This window comes from Sander vitreus, chromosome 11 (assembly GCF_031162955.1).
Source record: "Sander vitreus isolate 19-12246 chromosome 11, sanVit1, whole genome shotgun sequence".
NCBI classification, from domain to species: Eukaryota; Metazoa; Chordata; class Actinopteri; order Perciformes; family Percidae; genus Sander; species Sander vitreus.
In genome coordinates, this window is record NC_135865.1 from 24,776,643 (window position 1) to 24,802,782 (window position 26,140).

Genomic DNA, 26,140 nt, shown 5'->3' on the forward strand with positions numbered 1-26,140 from the left:
ACTAAACACAATGCACAGCTGAGGCTGATGGGAATATCATTAGTTTTGCAGGTATTTGGTCATAAAGCAAATTGGAAAAATTTACATTTTTAGCTGCTTGTGGCGCTAGCGTAAGAGTCAGGGAAACGCCAAAGCCAGTTAGGCTTCATCGTCTGGAGTCCATAAATCTGTACACAATTTGGGAATGTGAATCCAAATGGGAAAATGAAAGTGGGAATCCATCCAATAGCTGTCGAGATAATTCAGTCCGACTAACAACCGACCAGCATTATCATCCATACATTTTTTTGTTTTAATAAACCACAGGAGTCATTAAAAAGATTCAAACTTAGTGCTGCCTGATTAACCATCTCAAAATTCCAACTTGCATTCAATTCTCTATGAAATCTTATGCTGAACAATTCCTCTGTATTTGAGTAAGTGAGTAAGTGCTCTGAATTTCTCAGAAAATAATGCAATAAATTATCAAAAACAAAACGTGTCAAAATTCAATGTGTAAGAAAGACATACAGGAGGAGGAACAAAATGGAGGAAAAAAGCCCAAAAGGAACAATCAAATGTAGTCAGAATCAATGGAACCAGGATGAAATGTCTCGGGATTTATCCAAAAATGCATTTCTAATTGAAAACATATTTTACAAGCAATGTGGCTAACACCACAAAATGTATACAACCAATTAAAACATCGCCACATCATCTTATAATTAAGCTATCAAGGCCGAAAAAAAACTACAGAAAAGTGCTACATAAGCAATATTAATATTATTAATACTAATTAAACTTGTCAAGTGCTCTCTGGAGGACAAACTACATGAAGACACTCGGGCGAATTCACAAAGAATGGATTGCGCCTGCTGATAGCATCCAGTGAATTGTGCATAATTCTATTCTGTATAATATCTAGCCTATCTCAAGGTCCGATTCACAAAGGATATTTAAAAATAGTACATAGATATGTATGTATATAAATGTTACCTTTGCATCAAGAACACAGCAGACACACAGAACAATAGCAGACAGAAAAAGAAAAAAATGTCCAACTGCGAGCTGTAGGTCCTGACCGACGAAGTGCAGAGGCACTACTCAAAACTGCAGGCAAGGATTTTAAAGGTGACAGAAAGAAACAGTATTTGGCATTTAATATTCCAGTCGGTCAGTGCTGTCGATGTTTTCAAATGCACACCTTCGTATTGTAAAAGAAGATGGCATGAATTTGACAGTTGATTTGTTTTTTCTACATTTCTGCACGGTTAATAAGAAGGGAAAAATCCTCTTTTAAAACCCCTCTACAAAAACCAACACCACCCCTATGGTTTTCTGTATATGTTTGTCTTTTTGTGTTGCCTTTGCTGCACCAAAAGAAACCTCTTAATCCTGAATTTGTGTTTGTGCTGACACACCTCTCCAAAGTCAGAAAGAAACATTGTGTGAGAGGCCTCGCTAACCCCTATCAGATGGAGTTAAATTGCGAGCAGAACTGTTCAATCATTGCAGATCGGCCATTCCCTCTTTGCATGGTTTTCCGATGAGGCAATTGGAAAAAAGCTCCAAGAATAGGTGATTACAGACAGAGCAGGAGAGGAAGGGAAGAGAGAGGGAGTGAGAGCCTGTGAGAGAAAAGAGAGGGAGAGAAAGACCCCTACTCACTGAATCACATGGTCCAACAACAAGCGTGTGTGCACATTCATGAGTGTCAGTTATTTTTACATGTCAGTGTGGCCCCTTAATTCAAATCAGAAATACTTTGACTAAAGATACACCCACAAACAAACATAAAATACTTCTGTACTTATTGGCTCCGGATAATCGTCTCTCTAACACACATACAGTTCCCATGATCACCATTTTTTCTGTCAAAAACTCTGCTAACCTATAGCAATTTTATTAACAGTTAGAACATGCTTAGGCGACAGCCACAGAATGATTAAAAAACCATATACAAGTACAGCTGGGTATATTGAACCTCACTTTTTTGGTACAAATGTGTCTGTAGCACCAATTAAATGTCTGGTCAGATTTTTACTCTTGGTTATTTATTCTTAGAACAGACAGCTACAGATTTAATTGAAAATGTTGCCATTTCTTGACAAATTTATTCAGGCAAACTCTGAAGTTGTTGAAAGTGGTTGATTGAAAAAACATGCTCATATTTCTTTATTTATTTTAACAACTGTGTGCTATCAAAAAAGTATTGCTTTAGTATCTATGCCCAAACTCAGGTATGTATCCGCAATAGTGTCAAAAATAAGTAAAGAATTAATATAGTGCATGCACAGAAAGCCAGTTTAGAGAGACGTTTTAAGGAGGACAGTGTGGTTGCAAGTAGTTAAAACGTTGGGTTGTTCCATTTTTTTAAGGTGCCACGTTGTCAAAATAGGTCAAATCCATTTAAGCCTTTATGACTGAACAATAAAACCTTAAATCGTATTCTAAGAGCAACTGTAAGCCAGCGTAGGGATAATAAAATGGGGCTAATGTGTTCTTTTATTGTTAAAAGTCTAGCAGCTGCATTTTGAACCAACTGCAACCAACTTTTATTAAGTGCAGAATATAATTAAAACAGTCGAGGCGGTTTGAAATAAAGGCCTGAATAACTTTCTGAAGGTCAGTGGGGATGAAACCCCCGCTTTACTTATTTTTCTGAGTTCAAAATAATTTTTGAAAGAGAGCGTACTTTTGATTGACATGAACCTAATTTCTCATTAACTTCCACTGTCATACTGAGGAGGGTCTTACCCTCATTGAGCTGGAAAAACTGATAAGACTTTTAACATTTAATTTCCCCAAAGTCATTTGTTACGGCCATCAGGCTGCAAGCGTCCTTAGGATTGACAGGGAGATAAAGTTGAGTATCATCGGCGTAAAAATGAAAGCATACTGTATATTGTAGTTGTGAGACACAAGACGCTGTATCTATAAGTTTGCAAAGATATTAACTCAAAGCAACTCAAAGGTGAAGCAATGTCGACAGTATACATCTTTTAATTTCTAATATATATTTTTTTTATCTTCTTAAAAAATAAATCAGGAATCTTTCACATTCAGCTGGAAAAGTCTTGTCAAATCAAATTTAGGTGCTTTAGTATGTCAAGATTAACAGCTAAATTGTATTTCAGCATTAGCTCCTTCTAGCAGTGGATGAAAGTGTAAAGTGTTTCATTTACTGGTCCTCCACTTGACAGCTTTTACTTTTAGTATGACAGTGACATTTATTTATTTTTAAAGAGGAAAATGTGCTTACATTTTTAGTTTAATAAAAGGTGACTCTGTTCATAAAAGTCCAATCATAACTCCAATAGAAGATCAGGCGTTAAGAGGAAGATAGGTGTTAAGCGAGGAAATAGATAAAATTGTTCCGCAGTACTCCACTCAAATTGAATTAATAAAAAAGGAACTGATTAAGAAACAGATGCAGATCAAAATCTAAGATTGAACCCTCCTGGATGTTAACTATCTGAGAGTTAAAATGCACCTTGTCAGGCGCATAGTCAGTATTGGGCCAGGGTGGCACTGGCCCGCCCACTTTACTCACTGGCCCGTCCAGCCAAGTTTGATCAAAATACGTTTTGTTATGAAAAATATTCAAATGTATGTAAAAAAAAAAAGAAAAGAAAAAAAAAAATAGTAACAGAACTAGTTGTGTGTGTTTAATGTGTGTTATCTTCTGATTAAAACGAAACCGTTCAAACCATAGAATAAGGATCAAACAATTTGGAAGCATTGGAATGTAGGTGGTTGCTATGGTAACAGGCTGACTCTCCGGGCTGCCTTTGGCAGCTAATGTTAGCTAGCTGGCTTTTTAGACAATGTACCCTGGATGTGTTAAGCAATGTACTGTTAAAAGTTACCGCGACAACAACGGCTTCTCTTTAAAGTGGTATGGATTAGATTTGGCGCCTTGTGGCCACTTTTCATTATATCTTTCATAATTTAAACAATGCTTGGCTGGAAGTTTTCATGCTTTGATTTTCTTTTACTGCTGAAAGCACATTTGCTGCTCAAGATCTGATAATAGTCCTGAAGCAACAATGCTGTTGCACAAAGGATATGTTACATGTGCAATTTCTGTCTGATGTAGGCTATTCTATGTCATGCAGTATGTAAAATGCCTTCTCTGCTGTTTGGGTTCATGTTTAGTTGGCTCGATGGTGTTTTAAGCCCCCAACGTTAACTTCAAGGCAGCGCTGCGACCGTTCACGTCAACTAACCTTAACCCTAAACCTAACCATTGCCTAATCCTTGTGCCTTCCAGGCAACGCTGCCTGGAAGGCGACGTTGGGGGCTTAAAACACCAAACACCGTTTAGTTGCCACTTTCTGCAATAAAATGGTTCATTTTATAACAGTGCTCTGCAGAGCCAATGCTGCTGGTTCTGCCAGTGCAAATATATTTTAGCCTGAATAGGTTAAAATCAACAGGTTTTGTCTATATTGTTGTATACAAACTTTTTAGGCTGAGCTTTGTTGGTTGAGCATGTTGTAGACAGTACTGCTATTGCTGTTGTAATGCAGTAAATGTTGGAAGGTAACATTCTTGCTGTTTTTTTCAGTTTGTCCTTTTTGCTACTTCTCTTTTTGAAAATGGCCCACTAACGTTTGTACTGGCCCGCCCAAAATACTATTTCTGCCTACGCCACTGCACCTCGTGTTACAGGTTAATAGGTTACGTTAATACGGAGGAGCTTGTAGTGCTACCGCAGCAAAGTCAAAACCGGGAGATAAAACAGGAGATCAAATCATGGGAATACAATCTGATCACATTCAGCAAAGGTTGATACAGACCTAGGCAAGGCATTTATAAAGTCACACAGATTATTCTTTAGTAGAGACGGGAGCTGAACAATTAATCGATGAATCTGAATGAAATCTAGACGCACCCTAGTGGCAGAAAATGTAATTTGCAGCCAGGGTCGTCTAGCAACTTTCCATTGGCTAGCGAGCTAGAAAAACCAAACTCTAGTCAGGCCAATCACATCCTGTATAGAGTCGGTGGGCGGGCTTAACATAATGACGGCAGAGTTGCGACGGTTCCGCGTGAATTGCCCGCTACTTGAAAACAAAGACGATGGCTGCTGCTGCTGGCGAATTGCGGTCTTTCGAATCGGCTTTGGCCGCGACTCTGGAAGATTTGGAGTTAAGCTTTTTTCTTTGAGAAAAGAACAAAGAACGGCACTGAAGTCATTCTTAAAAAAAAAGGAAGATGTGTTCGGAGTTTTGCCGGATACGGCAAAAGTTTAATCTATCAACTAGCTTCTCTACCTTCTTCGTTGCTCTGCCTGGTTGTAGCACTATCCTATTGCGTGCAGAGGGAATTTGAAAGACAACCGTTTATCCCGCCCCTTGGATTGAGTCCTGGCAATGGTGAGTTCCCAGACCCAACATCTTGATGTGGGTCTGGCGTGTCAGGCTAGATGGATCTATTAGTCCAGTGGTTCCCAACCTGGGGTCCGGGCACCCCTCAGGGGGGCGGCAAAGATCACAGGGGGTGCGCAAGTCTGTATCTGGTTTGAGGTTGAGGTAAAAAAAAAATATATTTGCACGTTTAACAAATTCTGATAATACACTAGAATATATAATTTATACAAAAGTCTGTGTATGTATGTGTGTGTGTGTGTGTGTGTATATATATATATATATATTTGTTCTCGCTTAAAATTGTAGGCAGCCTACTTAGTCGGCCAAACCTCCGGGACCTCTTAACCTGGGACCCTTGCTGTCATCAGGTCAGCTGCTAGCTGCTATCATCCTCGTTTTTCCTGCCGCCACGGCATCACTATTTTATGAATGTAACAGGGCGGAGAAATGTAAAAGTGCTGATAACTACTCTGTATCAAAAAAGAAAGCAAGGATCTAGCAAAAACTCCAAATATCTTATTAAAACTACACCCATGTGCGGATATGCTACTTCTCTTTGTTTTATATAATAATAAACTGAATTTCTCTCATGTTTTGGACTGTTGGTTGAAAAAAACATTTGAAGAGGTAACTTTGGGCTTTAGGAAATCGTGTTTTTTTTACAGATCAAACGATTAATCTATAATGAAAATAATTGTTACTTGTTGCCCTAGAAGACACTCTTCACAACAGAAGTTAAAAAAAAAAAAAAAAAATCAGTAACAATGGGGGGAAAGTTTTTTTGCTCCGGTGCACATTGGCATCACAAGGTGAGTGTTTCCCATGTTCTATTTCTTCACATGACCTCTGCTAACAAGCAGCCGGAAAAGAGTCACAGACTGAGGGGGTCCTGTGCCCTACTTTCTTTGATGCCACACACACACCTGCCGACACCAAGTCAAATGCAATGCCAGTGAAACAGCGATGAATTACATTTCATACACAATTAGAATATTTGTTTCAAGAGTCTGTAGGTAACTTTGGTAACAATTCCTTGATTTCTTGAGTGTTAAGATTATTTCTGCAGGACAGAGGCTCAAGACTGCATCACTTCTGATTGCAGACTCTTGACTCAGAGGTTCAAAATGTCACCTCTGCAGGAAGTATTGAGAAGATTGGCTTTGAGGCTGAGCTTTACGGACAAAGTACATTTATTTCACATGCTCAGAAAACACAGGTTCAGTTCTGCTTAGTAAAGGGAATTTCAGCTAAATAAATTGAGCTGAACACTGGAGTACACACACAATTTATTCTAGTCAAAACCGATTGCCATTTTGATGCATCTGCTGCTTTATGAGTAATGAAAATGCAGTGATGCTGAAACAAGGGAAACTTTTTTTTAATTTCCTCAACAGGCCAAAATTTGAGGCAAAGGTTCACAATATCTCCAGTCAAAAATACATTTAGATCACAGCTTTTAAATATTCAACTTAAGACTGACCACAGAGGTTAACGAAAGCTCTGATTTCAGACTTGAATCATCCCCAATTTAAACCTTATATTCATGTCATATTCATTTATCTGTTTATATATATATATATATATATATATATATATATATATTTGGAAAAAACGTGTTATTTTGTCATTGACAAAATAAAAGTGACAAAATAATTGGAATATAATAGCATATATGTTTAAATGATTTCTCAAATTTTGTATTTAACTTTCAATCATTTTCTGGGTAAGTACTGCAGTAAGCCTTTTGTAGTTTTTTGTGTCTGTATTTTAAGTCTTGCAGTCATCTTTTATTGTGAAGTACTCTGACATCTGATCTAGAATTTTTAGACAAAAAAAGATGTTTTCTACATACATCCAGTTATGTGCATTATTTCTTTTAATTTTAATTATCTGTTCATATGTTGAAACCTTCATTTTTAGTTTAAAGGTACACGCAGTACTTTGACATGTTATTTTGTCTAGCAGTCCATGTAACTTATTTCTTGTTAATTTGTGCAGATGGCACCTGTTGATGTTACTATGTTTTTTAGTTTTGTGTCATTTGGATCGTTTAATTTATTATCATCACTACTATTTATGTAGCGATTTTTTTCTGTTCATTTTCATGTTTTTGTGCCCCTTTTGAGGACCCCTTTGACAACGAGATGGTGCATCTCAAGGGGCTTATCCTCAAAATTAAGACTTGAAAATAAAAAAAATTAAAAATGACATTTTGTTGTTGATGCCTGACTCCTGCTTGTTATTGATATACAGTTACCAGATGGTTTCTACTCCACTAAAAAGAAAGACCAGGTTATTAAATTAGAAATATAGTTTGAACATTTTGAAAAGTATTTCCACATGGCTTTCAGTAGAATTTAGGTTCATTAAAGTCTGCAAAGCTCCCAGCTAGAATTGGGAAACAATCACATCAGTTTCATCTTAGGGGTCAGGCAGCTTTATATTTCATTAGAGGACGACTACTATGATAAGAATAGAAGGCATCATTTAATCCATTTTCACATAAATTCGGCATAGAGGAAACTGGGAAACATAAGTTCCTGATTAACACTATTTGTTCTGAACTGAATGTCAAGCTCTTCCCTCTCCAGCCAGTTTCTCATAGTGTGTGCAGATGCTAGAATCAGAGGCCATTAAAAACACAGACTCAACAAGCAATTACTTCCTGTAAATAAAGCAGAGATGGCCCGGTATGAGTCACACTCCTGCTGACGTTGTCCTCCAGCACTTGTTGGGTCTCTGGATTTAAGAAACATGAAATCCTTGAGATAGTGGAGAGCAATTCACAGCTACTGAGACTGTAGCCAAGGTAATACAACAGTAACTGTGCTTACTGATCTCGTGTTTTGAATGCTACAATATATGCAGTTGAAGAGGTTTAGAATTATCATTTACATTTTTATGTAGAAAAAGCAGAGATCCAGCCTTTATTACACAATATTATTCTATTACCCTTTGACTTCATGTGGTTTTTTATGGCCAGAATGTATTTATTTTCTAATACATCCCTGCACAATAAGATACATTTAGCAAAGAGAAATTTATTTTAGTGTAGTGGCTGTGTGCATCCCCGGTGGAGCTGCTTTCAATGGGCAGTTTGAATTAGTTTCATCTATTGTTTCTAAAGCGTCACCTGTCAGTATGATGGAAATGACTTTGGAGGTTTTGCAAATTGTCAAAAGGAAAGACGGGGGAGAGATCAACGTTACATGATGGAAATAGTTGAATGACTGCTAGTATCAACTGGAACTGCTTTGAAAACAATGTAATACCTCTTTTGAGGGGATTACCATTTCAAATCAAGCAGGTTCCTGCTGTGAGCTCTTTGTTTTCTTAATTTGGTTGCTTGTGGAATTGTGGATTTAGGGATCTCTTCACAGCTATGGACAGGAGGAAAGATTACAGCGACCAATAACTATGTCAACATACATATGACAGAGTATTGTTTTAGGACAGACTTGGAAAAATGTTAAATTAAACTAATTTAAACCTGTCCTATATAGTGTACAATCCTGTTGCTATCAGTACTATGCAGCACAAAACCTCCCATTTCACTGATAAATACACTTGAGGGAGAAACTGTACTGCTTCCATTCTTAAAATTTTACTTACAAAGTCACCCTAGTGGTCAGTGTTTATCTGCCAACACCATCAAAGTTTTTTAAAGATTATTTTTTTGGGGCTTTTTCCTTTATTACATACAGACAGTGGATAGGCATGAAAGGGGGAGAGAGATGGGGGATGACACGCAAAGGGCAGCGGGTCGGACTCAAACCCACGCCGCTGCAGGACTTGGCCAACATGGGGCGAACTCTCTTACTGGGTGAGCCAGAGGCCACCCCAACACCATCAAAGTTTAATCAGCAAGCTAAAACAACGTATTCGAGTAAGATGCCAAATAATCCTTTGCACTTTGCCAAACATGTCTAATAACAACAGAATGACCAAAAGCAACATTTAACCTATGTCTCACAATAACCAGAGTCCCACGTGATAGTTCATCTCTTCACCATACGTCAGTATATTGCCGAGCTCAACTTAAAGGACAATGCTGACACTCAAATGGGAGCAGGACATTTAAAACTATACTCTAAACAGGCAAATGTCATTTTCACAACACCTGTGTGTCTCATTTAGGTGAATAACAAGACTAAGTCTACAGTCAGGCTACCAGCTCTGTGACGCTGTACTTGAGCTAAATGATAATGTCAGCATGCTAACAAGCTGACAATGACAATGCTAAAGCACTAAACACAAACGGACAAATTATGGTGCTTGATGAAAAGGCAGAGTTGGAGGAAGTTATTGCAATCTATCCCGAGGGGTAATATCTGTACCAAATTGGATGGCAACCCATCCAATAGACATTTCACTCAAAGCTGCAAGTGTCAACCTCATCGTGGCACTAGAGTAAAAGTCAGCAGATAACCAAAGTCATCTTATTGCAAAATTAAATGGCAATCCATTCAATAGCTGTTGAGGTTTTAGTCTCGACTAAAGCGGTGGACCGACCAACTGACAGACCACAGACAAGACAACATTGCCATCAATAGAATCATGCCACTAGCATGGCTAAAAAGATACAAGTACAAACAGGATGACTGTATGACTTACAGTGCTTTAGTTACTACAACAAGCTACTACAAAGCACTGAGCACAGAACTGAGATGAGTTCTGAGCCATCGACAAACTAAGTTTCCAGCACAGTGACGCACTGACCCGTTGATCATGCTGAGCAGGCCCTCCACCAAGTGAGCAAGGTATGAGACCTGGGCGCTCTCATCGGGAAAGATGGGCCCGTGCATGGAGGCCAGCTGGGCAAGGCACTGCAGGGAGTCCTGGGCCATGTCTGAGTCCTCCCGAATCTTCCTGTGTACCTGCAAGATAAGAGAAGAAATGTATATCTCAGTCTCTGCTTTCAAGGTATAACAGTGGACATCTCAATGAACCAGCAGGTACTTTTGGATACTGTTGGAAATAAATGCATTGGGAAAAGGACAGAGGGACAAAAAAATGTGTGGAAAAATGCTTTGCATACTATACTTTCTAAGAATTTATTGAAAAAGCAGAGATCATTTCAGTCTTGTCTTCTTGCCAACCTGCAATATGAGAAGAGGAAATGAGGAGCGTTCCCATTTTTCCCCCTTTTGATCAATAGGAAAGCTACATTGAGCAAGTAGTGTGACCTGATTCTAATGACCACCTGCATGGGACAACACTTGAGCACACTTGACACAAGATTAGGATTATGAATTCAGTTCACAGAAGGCATTTATTTGTCAACATGTGCATACTTAGGATAAACAACTGAAACAAAAAATAATATCTTCCATTATGGAACATGCTGGATTAACAACTATACAATCCCTGCACTTCATGGTATGTCTCTGAAAGGAGAAACAGGGCCACACCCCCATATACAGTGTGCAACAGGACATTTAATCTACAAGTGTTGATTTTTCCGATGCTCTTGTGATACTTTGATGCGTTTTGTCAATAAAACTTATCCAAAATAAACTGCATACAGAATACCATTTTGAAATAGAAAAGTCATCGGCCAAGAACGAAAAGGGAACCTGCCTCATCCTCCTGTCACCACTTTCAAAAACAGATCAGCTGATTCCAGTAGCAGGATTAATACTCACTGGCGTCTCCCACCACCCAGGAAGCTGAGGCGAAGCGAAATGGAGAATTGATTTTTCAAAACGTCTGTCTCTTCAGACACTGTGACCGGTCTCAAACAAACAATCACCAAGCTCGTCTGAGCCCACAGACAGCCTCAATCAAACCCAGAATGGAAGATATCTGGCTCCTGATGAAAAAAAAAGATCTGAATTCAGTCTCATCTCAGCTCTGAGCTTCTGTTCGGTTTTGGGGGTTTGTCCGTGCTGAGCTGTCACACACAGACAAGGGAAGAGGCATTGTTTGTTTCAACTGTGCACACAAACAGACGCACACATTATAGTAAGGCAGCAGCAGTAATAGCACTACGAGTCATCACAGCTGCTCAGCAACATGGGTTTCCACTGACGGTACTACACGGACATCTGGAGCTCAACTGCCTTCCTCCTGTGAGATCTTCTCAACCAGTCCGAGATCATTTCCTCTTTCTTCTTCCGTCTCCTGAACTGTCATCCTTTTTAAATCCAGAGTGATTGCTTCTTCACCGGCACCACACATTATGCCAGCGCATGGCCCCATCGCAGAAACAATCAAACTTTCAACCTCCCTCTCCTTGTTGTTTCTTCCTGCTCCTACTCCTCTCCCCTTCTTACTCCCTCCCCTCAAATTCTTTCTCGCTGCCTCTCCCAACTCTTACTGCCCTCTCTTCTCTCTCTTTTTTTGCTTCCCTGCTGGGGTTCCTGGTTGGTCGAAAGCCACGCTGCTAGGAAGAGATATCAGATGCTAACGTAGCGTAGCTACCATAGTCTTTGCTGCTGCCCTCTTCCAGTGCGTGAAGTCATCCTCTGGAAGAGCTCAGTGAGAGGAGGTAGAGGGGGGGGGGGGGGGGGGAGCGCTGGGTGAGTGAGTGAGCGAGCGAGCGAGCGCGCGAGAGAGAGAGATGGAGAGAGGGAGGGGTGGGAGAGGTAGAGCAAGGCCAAAGGATTGAACAGCGCGAGCTCTGAAAAAGCAGCTGCTCCAGCGAATGATCCATGTGATGCCAGTAATGTCAGTCGCCTTGAGTCTGACTATAGTTAGAGATACACAATGTGTCTGTGTGTGTGTGGATTCACACAAGTGTGTGAAAGGAGAGAACAAGATACAACAATATGGAACATTTTGGGCATGCATCTCAGATGATGGTCGACAGATTAATCAATGGATACTTTGGTGTCAGCAAAGCATTGGCATTGTCATAGTTGCTAATTCGGTGCTTATTATTGTTTTTCTTTGACAGTGGCCTGGCCTGGAATAGGCAATGCAGTAACAGAATCTTGATTTATATTTAATCATCCCTGCCTTTTTACAGTTTAATAGGAATTCACGAGCAGTCATTGACACTGCATTTGAGACTCCTCGGCTTTGATTGGTTGTTTTCCTTGTGCCATTAGGAGCACCAGGAGGAGGAGGCAGAAGAACACGAATATTTCACAGATGATCTGAATAATGTAGTACTGTCAGGATATAGTGACAGTTATGGCAAATATGACGAAAGCTATTTTTTTATGAAAGTTACAAAATTTAGCTTTAAGGTTGTGACCATTAATTAAACTACAACTCAAAGCTACAGGGTCTTTGCTGTCTGAGCCAAAAACAAAAGCTAATACAAGATCTTGAACACTAAACCTTTGGTAATACATTTGGTAAGAGATTTGAAAAGGATTTTTTTTTTTTTTCTAAAGAAAGATCTTATACTAGATTCAGATTCATTCAAATTCTATTGAACACAAACCTCACTGCAGATATATTTTTATTAAGGAGAAAGAATATAATTGGGGAGAAAAGAAAGGGCGATAAGTAATGAGGAAGAGAGCTGAAGCAAAGGGAAAGAAAATGAGCTATAATGAGAGAAAACTGAGGGAAGAAGAAAGGCAGGTACACAATGAGGTGAGGGAGAAGGAATGAGGATGAAGAGAGAGCTGGAGAGGGAAAGAAAGAGGAGGGGAGGAAGAGAATGAGGAACGATATTTATAGAAGGAGACAAAGCCTGGTGTCTGTTACCTTGGGGGGCTCAGAGGCTCATCTTTCTGTTTTTTCAAATCAACACGGTGCTTCCAACTTATTGTCTTTCGCTCTCTCTTCCACCATCACCCTCTCTCTCCTGTCCCTCTCCCTCTCTCAGATTGGGTTACTGTCTGCCTGCAGGCTCTGCTGCAGCCTCATCAGTCCCTGCACTCCACACTGATTGTGTTTACTGGCTAAACACAAAATGCTTTACTCTGTGTGCTCTCGTACTCCTATCTTTGTGAGGACTAGCGGGGTATCACAATGTAGCGGTACAGTGATATAATATGATGTAAATAACCACAACAGAGTGCTTGTTTTTGGTTGTTCCAGTGAAATATTGAAAAATGACAATCACATTGATGCAACAATGCTTCAAAATCGCCATAAAGTCGTGGTATTAATACAAAGATCCCGCCAAATCTCTCGTTTGACAAATTTCGATCGTCTGACAGTATATAATGTCATGTCGCTAAACCCAAATTGAAGTTTTAAACCTTGCAAGGGAGGACATTTTTATCAGAAAGTGATGACATTTTGGCCAGTTCTCACTTCAAAGGACACTTTGATGGTTACAACTTGGTTGTTTGTGTTAAGGTTAGAGTTAAGTTTGGGTTACGATTGGTTCCTTGTGATACAAGTGATAGTGGGAAGGTCCGCCTTGTCTCATTATGAATATGAGACTAATAGCGTGCAGCCATTTAGTCGTCGTGTAAACTGTCTTTCATTAACTATGATAGAGAGGGTTTGCAGCCGAGATGTCTAGCTAAATGTGTTACCGAAAAGAAGCAGTTAACTTGAGCATTTTTTCAGCTTGTTTCATCTGGTCTTCACTTTCAATTATCTCCACCAGCATCAGTAACTTGTAGGAGAAAACACAAGCAGCTCCTGCTGATGAATCACAGTTTTGGTTTCTATGGGGCATCACTGTAGCTGCTATAGCCCCAACTTGTAGCTACAGTTTTGAAGAGGTTACATGTATACCAACTTTATAGCTTTAGACATGTGGTTGGGATGGCTAAAATTTAGGGATTGTATCATTATATTATTATTACTGTTATGTATAAAGTGTATGACACATTATGGTGTGTGTGTGCGTGTGTGTGTCACAGATTGATGCTGCTCTCTAATCACTCAGAGCCAAAAAAGAAACTAAAAACTCAGAGAAACACAAACAGACAAAAACACACTTCTGAGGACAAAATTACCTACGCTTCAGTTTGTGTGTGCACTCTCCTTTTCATCTTCTTTTTTATGTTGGAGTCAGGCTGTGCACTGTGGTCTCGAGGTGTTAAAGCGACAAAAGTGGAGTGTGTTTATTTTGAAGAGGGCCAACAACCACCGGTGTCTTCTTCCTTTTCAATCTACCATGGACAATGTATTCCCAAACCTCTCTCATTCTCCTGCAAATTGCATCCACATTTCACTCTCTCTAAATTGTATCTCGGTTCCATCTTTTTTCTTTGTCTTCCCCGTAAAATTATATACCTCCCCTTTCTATTCCTGCACCTCTTTCATTTTCTCCTTGTTTTCTCTTACAATTATCCTTGTTTTTTTCTTTTTCTCTCAACTCTTCTTTTCACTTCAATCATTCCATCCCTGAGTCGTAGCTGTTAGCAGCAGAAGTGGCAAAGAGATGAATGCTTATCCACAAAAACCTTGAATGACACTTTGAGCATCAGATTAAACATCTCTTCAGCAGCAAAAATGGCTGCTACACACTGCATAATTATTGAGCTGATATATACTTGCCCTGTCAGTCAGAAGGGAGCTTTTGACCTCAGGCCTGGTGGGGACCAATAGCCATCAATAATGATCTGTCTCCAGCGTTATCTCATTGGTTTGTAGATTCATTGTGATTACCGTCAATGGACTTTTTTTTGCATGCAATTCCCCATTTCTCTCCCTCATGTCCTGTCATCGCTTTCTCTCACTTTCGGCTTTCTAATAAAGACATAAAATGGACATAAAATAAAAATAACTTCCCCTCAATTCCTCCCCAGATCAAGGTCACTGACTGTCTATTGTCTGACCATAAAGAGATTAGTTTAGCATTTAATAAACATTTTGTAGCAGCTGGTCACCTTTTTTAAAAATGGGGCATTAGATCCACCTCCAACTGATGACAATGTATTCACTGCTCCTCGCAGGCATACATTTACCCTTGATCCTGTCTCCGCAAGTGTAGTTGAAGATGCTCTCCTTACCATCGATCGTAAATGTAGCGGAGAGGACAATTTGGAAAAAAAAATTCTTAGGCTCTCAGCCCATATTATCTCAGACCAAAAAACTAATATTTTCAATCTTTCAATTTCCTCCAGAGTAGTTCCCAGAATCTGGAAAATGGCGCATCTTGTACCCCTACATAAGGGAGGGAAATAAAAAACAATCTCAGCATCTATAGACCAATAACCAAACTGCCATGTCTGTCAAAGGTCATGGAATCTCTGGTAAATGGTTGAAGGTGTTTCTCCAGAGCCTCCATTTTGAGCCCATTTCAGTCCAGCTTTAGAGCAGGGCACAGTTCTACAACTGCTTTTGTCGTGAATTACATTGTATCAGCCTTAGATAAAAAAAATAAAAATAAAAAAAATAAAAACTCTGTGCCGCATTATTTGTTGATCTTTTCAAAGCAATTGGTTTAAAAGCTACCTATCAGAGAGACAACAATCTGTTAAACTGGGAAGCTACAATTCTGAGTTTTTAACTAACAAAAGGTGTACCACAGGGCTCAATTTTAGGTCCAGTTCTTTTCACCATCTATATAAATAATATAATGTAATCTTTGGTAAACTGTCATGCCCATCTGTACGCGGATCACACAGTGATGTATTATGTTGAAAAATAATAATAAATTGAAAACTTAGAGCGTTCCTTTAATATTCTGCAAGGTGCTCTTAAATACCTAAGACTAAGACCTAACGTGTATGCTATTTTCCAGAGCTATAGATTATAATAACCTTAATATTTCCACTATAAACAGACTTACGATTGAGAGAGTCACAGAATATAAATATATTGGCATATGGATTGACGAAAAGCTCTCCTTCAAATTTCACATTGATAATCTTGTGTGCCGACTCAGGCAAAAAGTATTTCTACAGAACCAAAAGCATCTTTCCCATGTTTTGTAGGAAAAGGGTTGTTGAGGCAGTTTTCATGTCGGTCTTGGACTACAGTGATGTAATTTATAGACAGGCATCATCTTCATCTCTTAAATATTTGGACTCAGCCTATCACTCTGCCTTGAGATTCATAACCGGTCATGTCTATGGTACACATCATTGTATTTTATATGAAAGTGTTCTCTCCAAGAGAGACGTGAACCTCACTGGTATCTGTTTATCTATAAGGCTCTTGTTGGAAAACTACCACACTACCTTACAGAACTTCTCCGTTACTCTCTGTACTTCTACCTTATCATACTCGCCCTGCTGACTGGCTTTTGCTTCATGTTCCACGAGCTTGGTCTGAACTTGGAAAAACTGGTTTTAACTTTAGTGCACCTGACTCCTGGAACAAATTACACTTCCTTAAAATCAACTCACTTGTGCCTTTTGGACAATTTAGAAATCTGGTTTTAAACCTGCAAACTTCTACTTGTAATCGCTTTACATAATTGTACTTTCTTTTGCATCCTTATTATCCTAATTTATTTATTACCTCATTTTTCCAATTCAGAAAGTTTTAGTGTCGTTCTATTTTTATGTGTTATTTTGTTTTTGTCTTTGTAATTTGTCTCGATGTCATCGTAAATGAGGGCCGCCCCGCAATGATTTCTCAAGTATAAATAAAGGTTGATTGAATAAATGAAAAAAATTATTATAAATAACTTTAGTTGGAGGTCAAAACAGAGTGAGAACACATGAAATGTCACTAATAACTCCTCATTGCATAGGATCACTGTGTGCACACACAGCTACAGCCAACATTTACCAATAAGTCGGTCTGTTAAGTCTGATAGATGTTTATAACAGAGTTTCACAGTTCACCTTCTTTTGTTTCTTTTTAGGGATGTTGCTGTGTTTCCAGACCTCAGCATTGAACTTACTGGTAGCAATGATTAGGAAAAATAAAACCACATTGTTATAAACCCAAATTATCTTTTAGTTGAAAGTAAAAGACAAGCATGGATATGTGTGATGAGAACAGCAGCCTACTCTTAGCCTCCTAACAACACTGATTAGTAAGGGGAGCCCTGGAGCCAGTTAATTGGAGACTGGCAGACACCCACCCACAGAGGGACAGAGATCCCCACCCCTCCAGAGCCCCTCAACAGGGTGACAAGTGTGTGTGTGTGTGTGTGATGGGTGGGTTACTGAGGTTGTTAACAGGGGCCCCTAATCCTGGGGCCGGGCTCTAATCTTGCCTGCCTGTCTGTTGTGGACTGTGACCCTGATGGCGCGTGTCTCTGAGTACCCCCTCCACACTACACACACACCCTGGTCAACCTGTTACCCCTCACATCTGATGAGACACAGCAGCTGAGACAGCAGAGGACTTGATATACACACACTCAAGGAAACAACACACAGGCACATCACAAATCCATGCAGAGCGTATACTACACAAACTCAAATTGACACAATCTGACAAAGACATATGCGCCAACACACAAAAATGCACACATCACCAGGAGGATGCTGTAACACACACACACACACACACACACACACACACACAGCTGACAGTGCCACAGCAGCCTTACAAAAACAAACAGTTGAGCTACTAGAAATACCAGAGCAAGAGATTAGAGTGAAGGCCTGAAAACTGAAACCAACACAAAACACATCCTGCAGATTCCAGCAGCAAAGAGAAAATAAACATTTTTATTCATGCCAACCTGCTACTACCGGCCAATCAAATCCTTGATTTGTGCTTGTAGAGTAGCAAACCTCTTATTACAGTCACTGTTTAGAGCCAATTACAATTAGTTGTGATTACTTTGTGAATTCAGAGTCAGAACAATCTGACTGAAAACTTTTTCTAGACTGTCAATGAAGGGTGATTATCAGGCACATAGATGGAAAAGAACTACAATTCAGCACCTGCAGATTGTATAACAAAACACAACTACTATTTCACCATTTCTCAACAGTAATGGAATCAAAATAGTACTTAATCAAAATAGAAACTCATTCAGATTTGGTACCAAATCCATTCACTTTAAACCAGCTGCATTAATATCTGTAACCACAGAAGAAACGTTTAGCAGTGGTGACCAACCATAAATAACTACAACTTTAACCAGATTTAGAGGCAGACTGAGATATTTTTGTCTTCCTGATGGTGAACAAAAGATGCAAACAAAAACTATGAAGGCAAATGAGAAGAGAGATGCTTTTCCACATAGAAACATCACTAGTCATGATCTTTTAGACAAATCACAGACACAGTGGGAATTAATATCACAATAGGCTGCGACAACATCACGTGAAAATCTCGTTATATAAAATGATGTTCATCTCGTTGAACTGCAACTTGCGTACCAAGTTAAATGCAATTTTCAAATATAATTTTTGTTCCACATCTTAATTTTTACATTTTAATAAACATTTATTAATAACTTAATATCCTTCAATTCTGCTTTTAAACCACTGTTGTTTCCATACTCAAAGGAAAGGCTCTCATCAAAGGTGGCTTTGTTTGTCTCTATATAATCCAAACAAAGATTCAATTGGGTGCATGTGAAGTTAAAAATACTTTAAGATAAAGTGACTGAAACAGGATTTCCAAAGTCCTTTTTCAAAAGAAACAAAATACCAGAGCTCCCCTGGAGCTTCTGTTAAAAAAACAAAACAAGCACTAATTAGAATTATCACCAAAACTATAACCTCATCATTTATCACTACTTCCTGATAAAATGGTCCGATATCGGATAACAAACAAAACCAGCCAGCAAGTTTCTGGTTCTGTAACTGAACAAAAACAGCAACTTCACACGCAATTACTGGCCTGTAAGAACAAGTTAAACCACTTTTATGCAGTATTAATCTGCACCTTTCAAAATACAAGTAAAGTTAAGAGGGATTTACAAACTTAATAGCCACTCAGAGGACACATTTAACCTCTCAAAAAGTATGCCATGTTAGGCCTTACAAAAATTTAAGGTACAAATGATGCTAAAGAAGCAGTATTTGGCAATGAAAATACTGGATGTGCAATGGCAGCAGTGGAGCAGTATTTGGTAACAGGGAAAAGCCCTGACTCACCAGTCGCCTTTAAACAAATTAGTGCCAGGAAAAAACAAACGATATATCCCTGAAAGAACACCTAGCCTACACTATCACACAAACTATCAACCAGTCAGTTCTCGAGGGGATTCTAATCTTTCTTTTAAAGAACATGTGCAAAAGGGTCAAGTTTAGCCTAGCCAATTTTAAATATATTTAAAAAATTATAAACGCACTAACTTTTAATACTGCCAAATTATTTATGGATGCCATGATTATGTCACATCTAACATATTGTCTGACAAGCTGGGGACAAACTAACAGGCCTGCTGTCATTTTAGATGTAATGCAATTTATTTTAATTTGTTAACCATTGTATTTTAGGATGCCTATCTATTGTCAGCTGGCCGGGACTATAGCTGGAAATTAGCCGTAGAGGCTAAAGCTGCTCCTTTTACTGTACAGTGAATTAAGGGGCACTGTCCACAATATTATAAACTAAACTAATATTGTCTATTATGTTCTAATAGCTGCAGTTGAACTCACCTCAACTGACCACTGACATGTTTGAACTATACAGTACTGCATTAGAGGGGGGGAAAAATGGTATATATCATATCTAAATTAAGGAATATGGTTTGTGTTTTGCTAGTGGAACACTAAAAGGCAAGAAAAATAGTAAATATTTCACAAACCACAGTCAGTAAGCTGAACAGCCGGTCACAAAGCTCCCAGCATGCTGAATCATTTAACCAGCCTTACTAACATACTTTTAGTGTGCGTCAGGGCCCAAAGGGTTAAGCAAGTAGACCAGTATCAGTTCAGTAATTCACAGTTGACAGATTACTGTTAGTGTAACATGGTGAAACGGAGTAGTAGACAGAGGTCATGTAGGTGGTTGTGAAACAGGTGGTGGCAGGTAAAGGATAAAAGAGCGAGAGCAGTATATGGCAGCAGGGCGGCTGAAAGGCTGAGCCAGGATGCTGAATGGAAGAGGAGCTGACCAGTTTGTTCCACACTTCTCTTCCACACCGTTTGCTTAGCCAGCGTGGGCCGCCTCTTAAAACACACAAGTCCCGGCACAAAAATACACATTTACTTCACTGGGCGGTCCTCTGGACAGTAACACAATAACACGACCCCACAGCAAAGCACCCATAAATCTACTTAATGGTGCGTCCGAAAAAACCCACGAAACTAGTGGGTTTACTAAGAACTTAACATTTGCCAAAAAGACGAGGTCAAGTGAGACTTCTTTGCCCAACATGAAAAGGCAAACTGTCTTTGTTTATCATGAATAAACCACCATCAAGAGGTCAGGATAAAAATGAAGAAGAAGAAAGGGGGAAAAAGGACACAAAAAAACTCCAATGGAAATGTGTGAGACAGAAAGACCTGAACAGAGACCTCCCTGACAGAAAGACAGGGATGGATGGAAAACAAAAGGACATCGAGACAGACATATGCAAATCATTTGACAAACATAGGTACATCAGAGAGCTAGGCTTCTGCAGGTTTTGGCAAGGTAATTTAAGGTTTTTTTCCTTTTTCTTAATGCCATTAAAATGAAATTGAAGACAGATGTTATCAGTGAAACAAAGTTTAAAATTGCCGTGACAACAAGAAAGACAACTTCAAAACTGAACACTTAAACATGTTTTAAGAGTTTTAAGGTACAAATTAAGTAATGTTAACTTTTCAGAACCTGCAGATACTCTGAGAAGGATAAACACTTGAGTGATGGACAGGATACTCACGGTGAAGAAGAGGTCCATGACGCGGGTGTCCAGCAGCGCTTCCCTCCAGGTCTCCGTAGGCTTGAGCGTGACGTTCTGCGTGGCCTCAAACATGGCGATGTAGTGGCGCCCCAGTGACCCGCCGCCAGTTAAGGCCAACAACAGCATGAAGAGGAGGAGGAAGAGGAGGTGGAGCGCCACACACAAAACACCAGCTCCTGTCACTAAGCTGCCTCTCAATGGGTATTTTTGGTCTCTGTGTGTGTGAGTCTTTGGTTTGGCTGGCTTGTTAGTCACTTGTTAAATTACTCTCCCTCTCATTAATCCTGTCAAACTTTATTCCACAAAAAAAAATTCTCACCCTCCCTTCTTTGGTTGCTTTGTTTTCTTGTTCTTCTCTTTCTCCCTCGTCAGCTCTTCATCAGCCACAGTTTTCACCCACAAAGGAACTCTTGCCTCTTTCCTGTGTTTTCCCTTCTCCCCTTGTTCCGATCTTTACCCTCTGACACTTCTCTTGTCCTCTTTTTCACCTCTCCTTCCTACACGCACTCCCCTTCCTTGTGCACACTCAGATTTCTCTCCTCTGCTTCCTCACAAATCTCAAACACACTTTCCCTGCAGCCAATCGAGAGTCTGCGTTGCTCTGCCTCTTTGTCCACTCCTCTTTAAGATGTCCTCGAGACTCCTTACTGCCCTGAAACACTCCCTCTCCCTCCTCAGCCAATCACCTTGTCTCTCCTCCTGGCTGCTTTCTAAGACCAAAGCAAAACTCTCTTTGCCCCCATAACACTTAGAAACTTCTATCACACACATTCCTCTCTTTTCTCTCTTGTCCACTTTCCATGTTTTTCACTTTATCCTAACAAGATGTTGTCTCATTGACCACACAACCCACATCACAATCACACTATTCTAAAAACTATAAAAAACATTTTTTATCTTAGCTTTCCAGACATCCTTTACAAGTCTCTATATCTCCACACCACACTGTCCCCTTGTTTTAGACTCTCTAAACCCACAAAAAGACTTTTTTACAAACCCACAACACAAACTTTCTCCCTCCGCAGCCACAACACTTCCTGTCCTTATTCAAGTCTCCTAAGAACACCCACAACATGCTTTCCCCTTAGCTCATCAAGAACAATCCCCCTTTACTACTCTTTCCACACTCAAAATTAGGCTTTTCTCTCACACACACACACACACACACACACACACACACACACACACTTACTTTATCTTAATCAAAGCATCTTACAAACCGCTCTCTTCACACACACCAGTCAAGATTTCAACGCTCACCCCTCAAAACCCTTAAAAAAAAAAACAACATCTTTTCTTTCTCCTTGTCCTTACAACACATACAATCTCCTGAAAAAGGCTTCATGCCAAAACAAGTCAGCAGATTTGTCAGCTTGTTGATTGCGGACAAATGTCCCCAAAGATTCTTTTGCTGTTTTTGTCCTCTTGAATGTCAACTTTGTTTCCGAGAAATAAAAATAAACAATCTCTCTTCACTCTTTCACTAATAAAGTACAACCGATCAAAACTCCTTTTTCCTCTCATCTGTACTCCGTCCATCCCAAGCCTCAGCAAAACAAACTCTCATGACATTTTAAAAACACATTCTTCCATTCATTCGACTCTTTCTTAACTCGCTAACAACCAGTTTTCCTCGTTGACTCCTGACCTCTGGTGGATCAGTGGAGTTTTAAGCGGTCAACATACTGCATAGATTATTTTATTGTCTCCTCTCCAGGATATTGGATGGAGGAATTTTACAAGTACTACTAACACCAATAATAAATGTAGTTTCTTTGTGCAGTTTGTGTTTCAATATTTTATCATCTGCAAATGTTCTTTTGTTTGTAAAACAAAAACAAAAAAAATGATACCCTCCTTCTCTCCGTCTTCCATCACCCGCACAAACAAAACACATAATAGCGCACACAAACCCGTATCGATGCCCTGCGGCTCGGTGACAGCAGGAGGGGGAACCTTCCAGAGGAATGTTTGATCAAAGCCAAACAGCGGCAGAGGCCGGTGAGGTCAAGCATTCCTCCGACACTAGCCCACAGTCACTCCCCATGCACACACCCGAGCACAACACACCACACCACGCTTTTCGGCACAAAAGTTGGCACCTGTCTAAGGGTCTGTGGGATTGTGTGTGTGTGTGTGTGTGTGTGTGTGTGTGTGTGTGTGTGTGTCCCCAATGCTTGGCTTTCAGGCCTTGTTAAAAATAGTCGTGGTGAGGCAGAAGACCTCTATCTGAACCTTTCTGAGGAGGGAAAGAACGAGAAAGAGACCGAAAATAAGTAAGGAGGGTGCTGCAATATGAATAAGATCATGTTTACTTGTATTATGTCAGGGTTTACTAGGGCTGCTCGATTATGGAAAGAAAGAATCGTAAACACGATTATTTTAGTCAATATTGAAATCACGATTATTTTACACGATTACTCATTGACTTTTGGAAAGACGTAGTTATTGAATTTAAAAAGTAGTTAAACAAATCAACAGTGAAAACACCTTGAACTGTGAAATTTCCCCTTTGCAAACGTAATGTGCAAAATAATTGTTTTTCTCGATTACTCCGTTTTTGGATCGTTAGGAGTAGAAATCGTAATCATGATTAAAAATCGATTTATTGCACAGCCCTAGGGTTATCCCATTTATTTCTGATTAGAAAATGTCCTGATTTCCTTTTTCTTATATTCCTCCTCCTCTCACTTGCTTTGAAGTACTCTTGGCCTGCATCTTTCATATCTGTCTTGATTAACCAAGTTAAATGAAAAACACAACCTGGCTGTCTTTTATCTTGCAATTTGTTTGATAAAAGACAGAAAAAAAAGCATGAGGAGAGAGAGAGAGAGAGAGAGAGAGAGAGAGAGAGAGAGAGAGAGAGAGAGAGAGAGAGAGAGAGAGAGAGAGAGAGAGAGAGAGAGAGAGAGAGAGAGAGAGACAGAGAGAGAGACAGAGAGAGAGAGAGAGCGAGAGAGACAGGGAGAGAGAGAGACTTCTTTCCTGCAACAAGTGGGACTGACCAAGTCCTGCAGCGTGCAGACGCGAGGAGGCCATCTCTGTAGGGAGGGACAGCGGTTGTACAAACCCTCCTAAAGATCATATGACTGGGACAAAACTCACAAGAGACCTCAGGAATTATAACTACAAGCTACTTCGACTATTTTACACAGCCGGACGGAGACCTAAAATGGGTCTGAAAGGTTGTGACTCCAAAAAGATAGAAATGCTCCAAATTAGGGGGGAAACAGGATGCTAGAATACAGCAGAATATAAATCTGATTACTTTAAATATTTTTAACTAATAATATGGATGGATGGTTTTATTTGTCACGAAGCACACCAAGTGCACCAAGAATATATATCATCTTTAAGACTTCGAAACTTCATATAACATTATTAATGTAGCAAGGTATTCCTGACTGCTTCTTTCAGTTCTCACTCATGAAACCACCATAAAACATGAATTTACTGTCCCAAAAACAATTCACATAAACTGAAATGGACGTTTTAAACAACTTCTCCTTATTGTGTTAAGTGTTCACTTCAATTTCAAGCTTTTGAATACGAACGGAAAATCTACTTGCTGAGTTGACAAGTGAATTTACAACTTCAACCATACCCACTCTGCTGGAAAAAAAAAAGACAGGCTGCATGTGTGTGTGTTGTACATGCCTCCAGGATGAGTAATGTACACAGAGTGACTAGGACATGTGGCTGTGGGTTTGGTGGGTTTTTAAAAGACATCACCTGCTACTATCTCAACCCTTCCAGCAGGCTCAAGAATAACTAATGCGACACGTCAATTTTCCACTGGAAAGATAAGACGGACAGATAAACAGACACACATTCAACTGACCTAATACACAGCCAATTCAGTCAAGTGATTCACACATGTTTAGTTCCCACATGCGGTTGCCAAATTTGCAGGCACACAGACACATAAACACACATTGTAATACCTTAATTAACACCAGCCACCAGTCAAATGCCAATAAGACTGCTGCTGGAAGTTACTGCCAGTTACTTTGGCAGGGAAACAACCAGCATTTTACGTTTAATTTCCTGCCCCGATTTAAAGCATTCTGACATGACCAAAGCAACCTGACATTTCTTCAGCTTCACATCTTCAGTGACAGACACTTGGACGTCCAGTATTTATGGTTTTGCATGTGAACCTTAGCACAAGTAGCAGGTGTCAATGTACACCTCTCTGCTTCAAAGCATGAGGGAAGCATAGTTGCAAAGCATGAGGGAAGCATAGTTGCAATAAAAAGCCATCAGTCTTTCCTTCATGGGCTGTAATTCAGCATGTGTTGCTATGCATAAACTTACAGCATGACTACAGAAACAGAATATGTGGGCTGAGCCCTGAGAGGCTTATGTGAACCATGAAACCAAACTACAAAGAAACGCCAAAACTTTTAATCCTGTCAATGTTGGGGGTTTGTTCATTTTGTTGACATGCTGATGTTTAGCAGGAATAATGTTCACCATCTTAGTTTAACCTAATAGCATGCAAACATTTGCATAATTAGCACTAAAAATAAGGTGCAGCTGAGGTTGATGGGAATGTCTATATGAACTATTTTTTCAGGTAGTTAGACATAAACAAAATATTGGACAAATTCAAAATGTTGACTTGGTGATGGTGCTATATGGAAAGTCACAGGATCACAAACATTCTTACAATTAATCCAGAGGGTTACATAAACGTCTGTGCCAATCAATTACGTAAATATTGAGCTTCAAGGGAGCACCCAAGTGATTAGCAATTTCCTCCTCTCCGCATCATGGATATCTGTACCATCTGATTACATGGTAATCCATATAATAATTCTCAAGACGTTATACTAAAAACTAAGGATGTCAACCTCGTGGTGGCACTAGAGTAAAAGTCAGGGGATCACCAAAAGTCAGTAGGATTCACCCTCCGGGAAACATGAATTTACGTACAACATGGTATCATATCAAAATCTGATCATCAGTTTTTACGATATTTCAGCCTGGCACAAAGTGGGTCCCTGGAGCCACTGATTTACTAGAAAAAAAATCATGACGGGGTCTTTGCATGTTTGAATGCGTTATTTGCATTGTGTATTTCATATAATGAAAGACACATTACACATTTCCAGCTTCTCTTTCATCAACAATTTCCAGACGTTGTTCGAAGCCCTTCAGAGATCAA

At 39.6% G+C, this 26,140-nt stretch overlaps 1 protein-coding gene across 1 annotated transcript in view; it reads right to left on the reverse strand.

The window, feature by feature from the left end:
- The window catches only part of xpo4 (exportin 4), a 63,435-nt gene that overhangs the window by 21,545 nt on the left and 15,750 nt on the right, over positions 1-26,140 (reverse strand). The window contains exons 7-8 of the mRNA XM_078262491.1: positions 20,950-21,062; positions 10,074-10,231 (exon numbers count right to left, since the gene is read on the reverse strand). Of these exons, the coding sequence (XP_078118617.1) occupies positions 10,074-10,231; positions 20,950-21,062 (271 nt within the window). The remainder of the gene's footprint in view (positions 1-10,073; positions 10,232-20,949; positions 21,063-26,140) is intronic.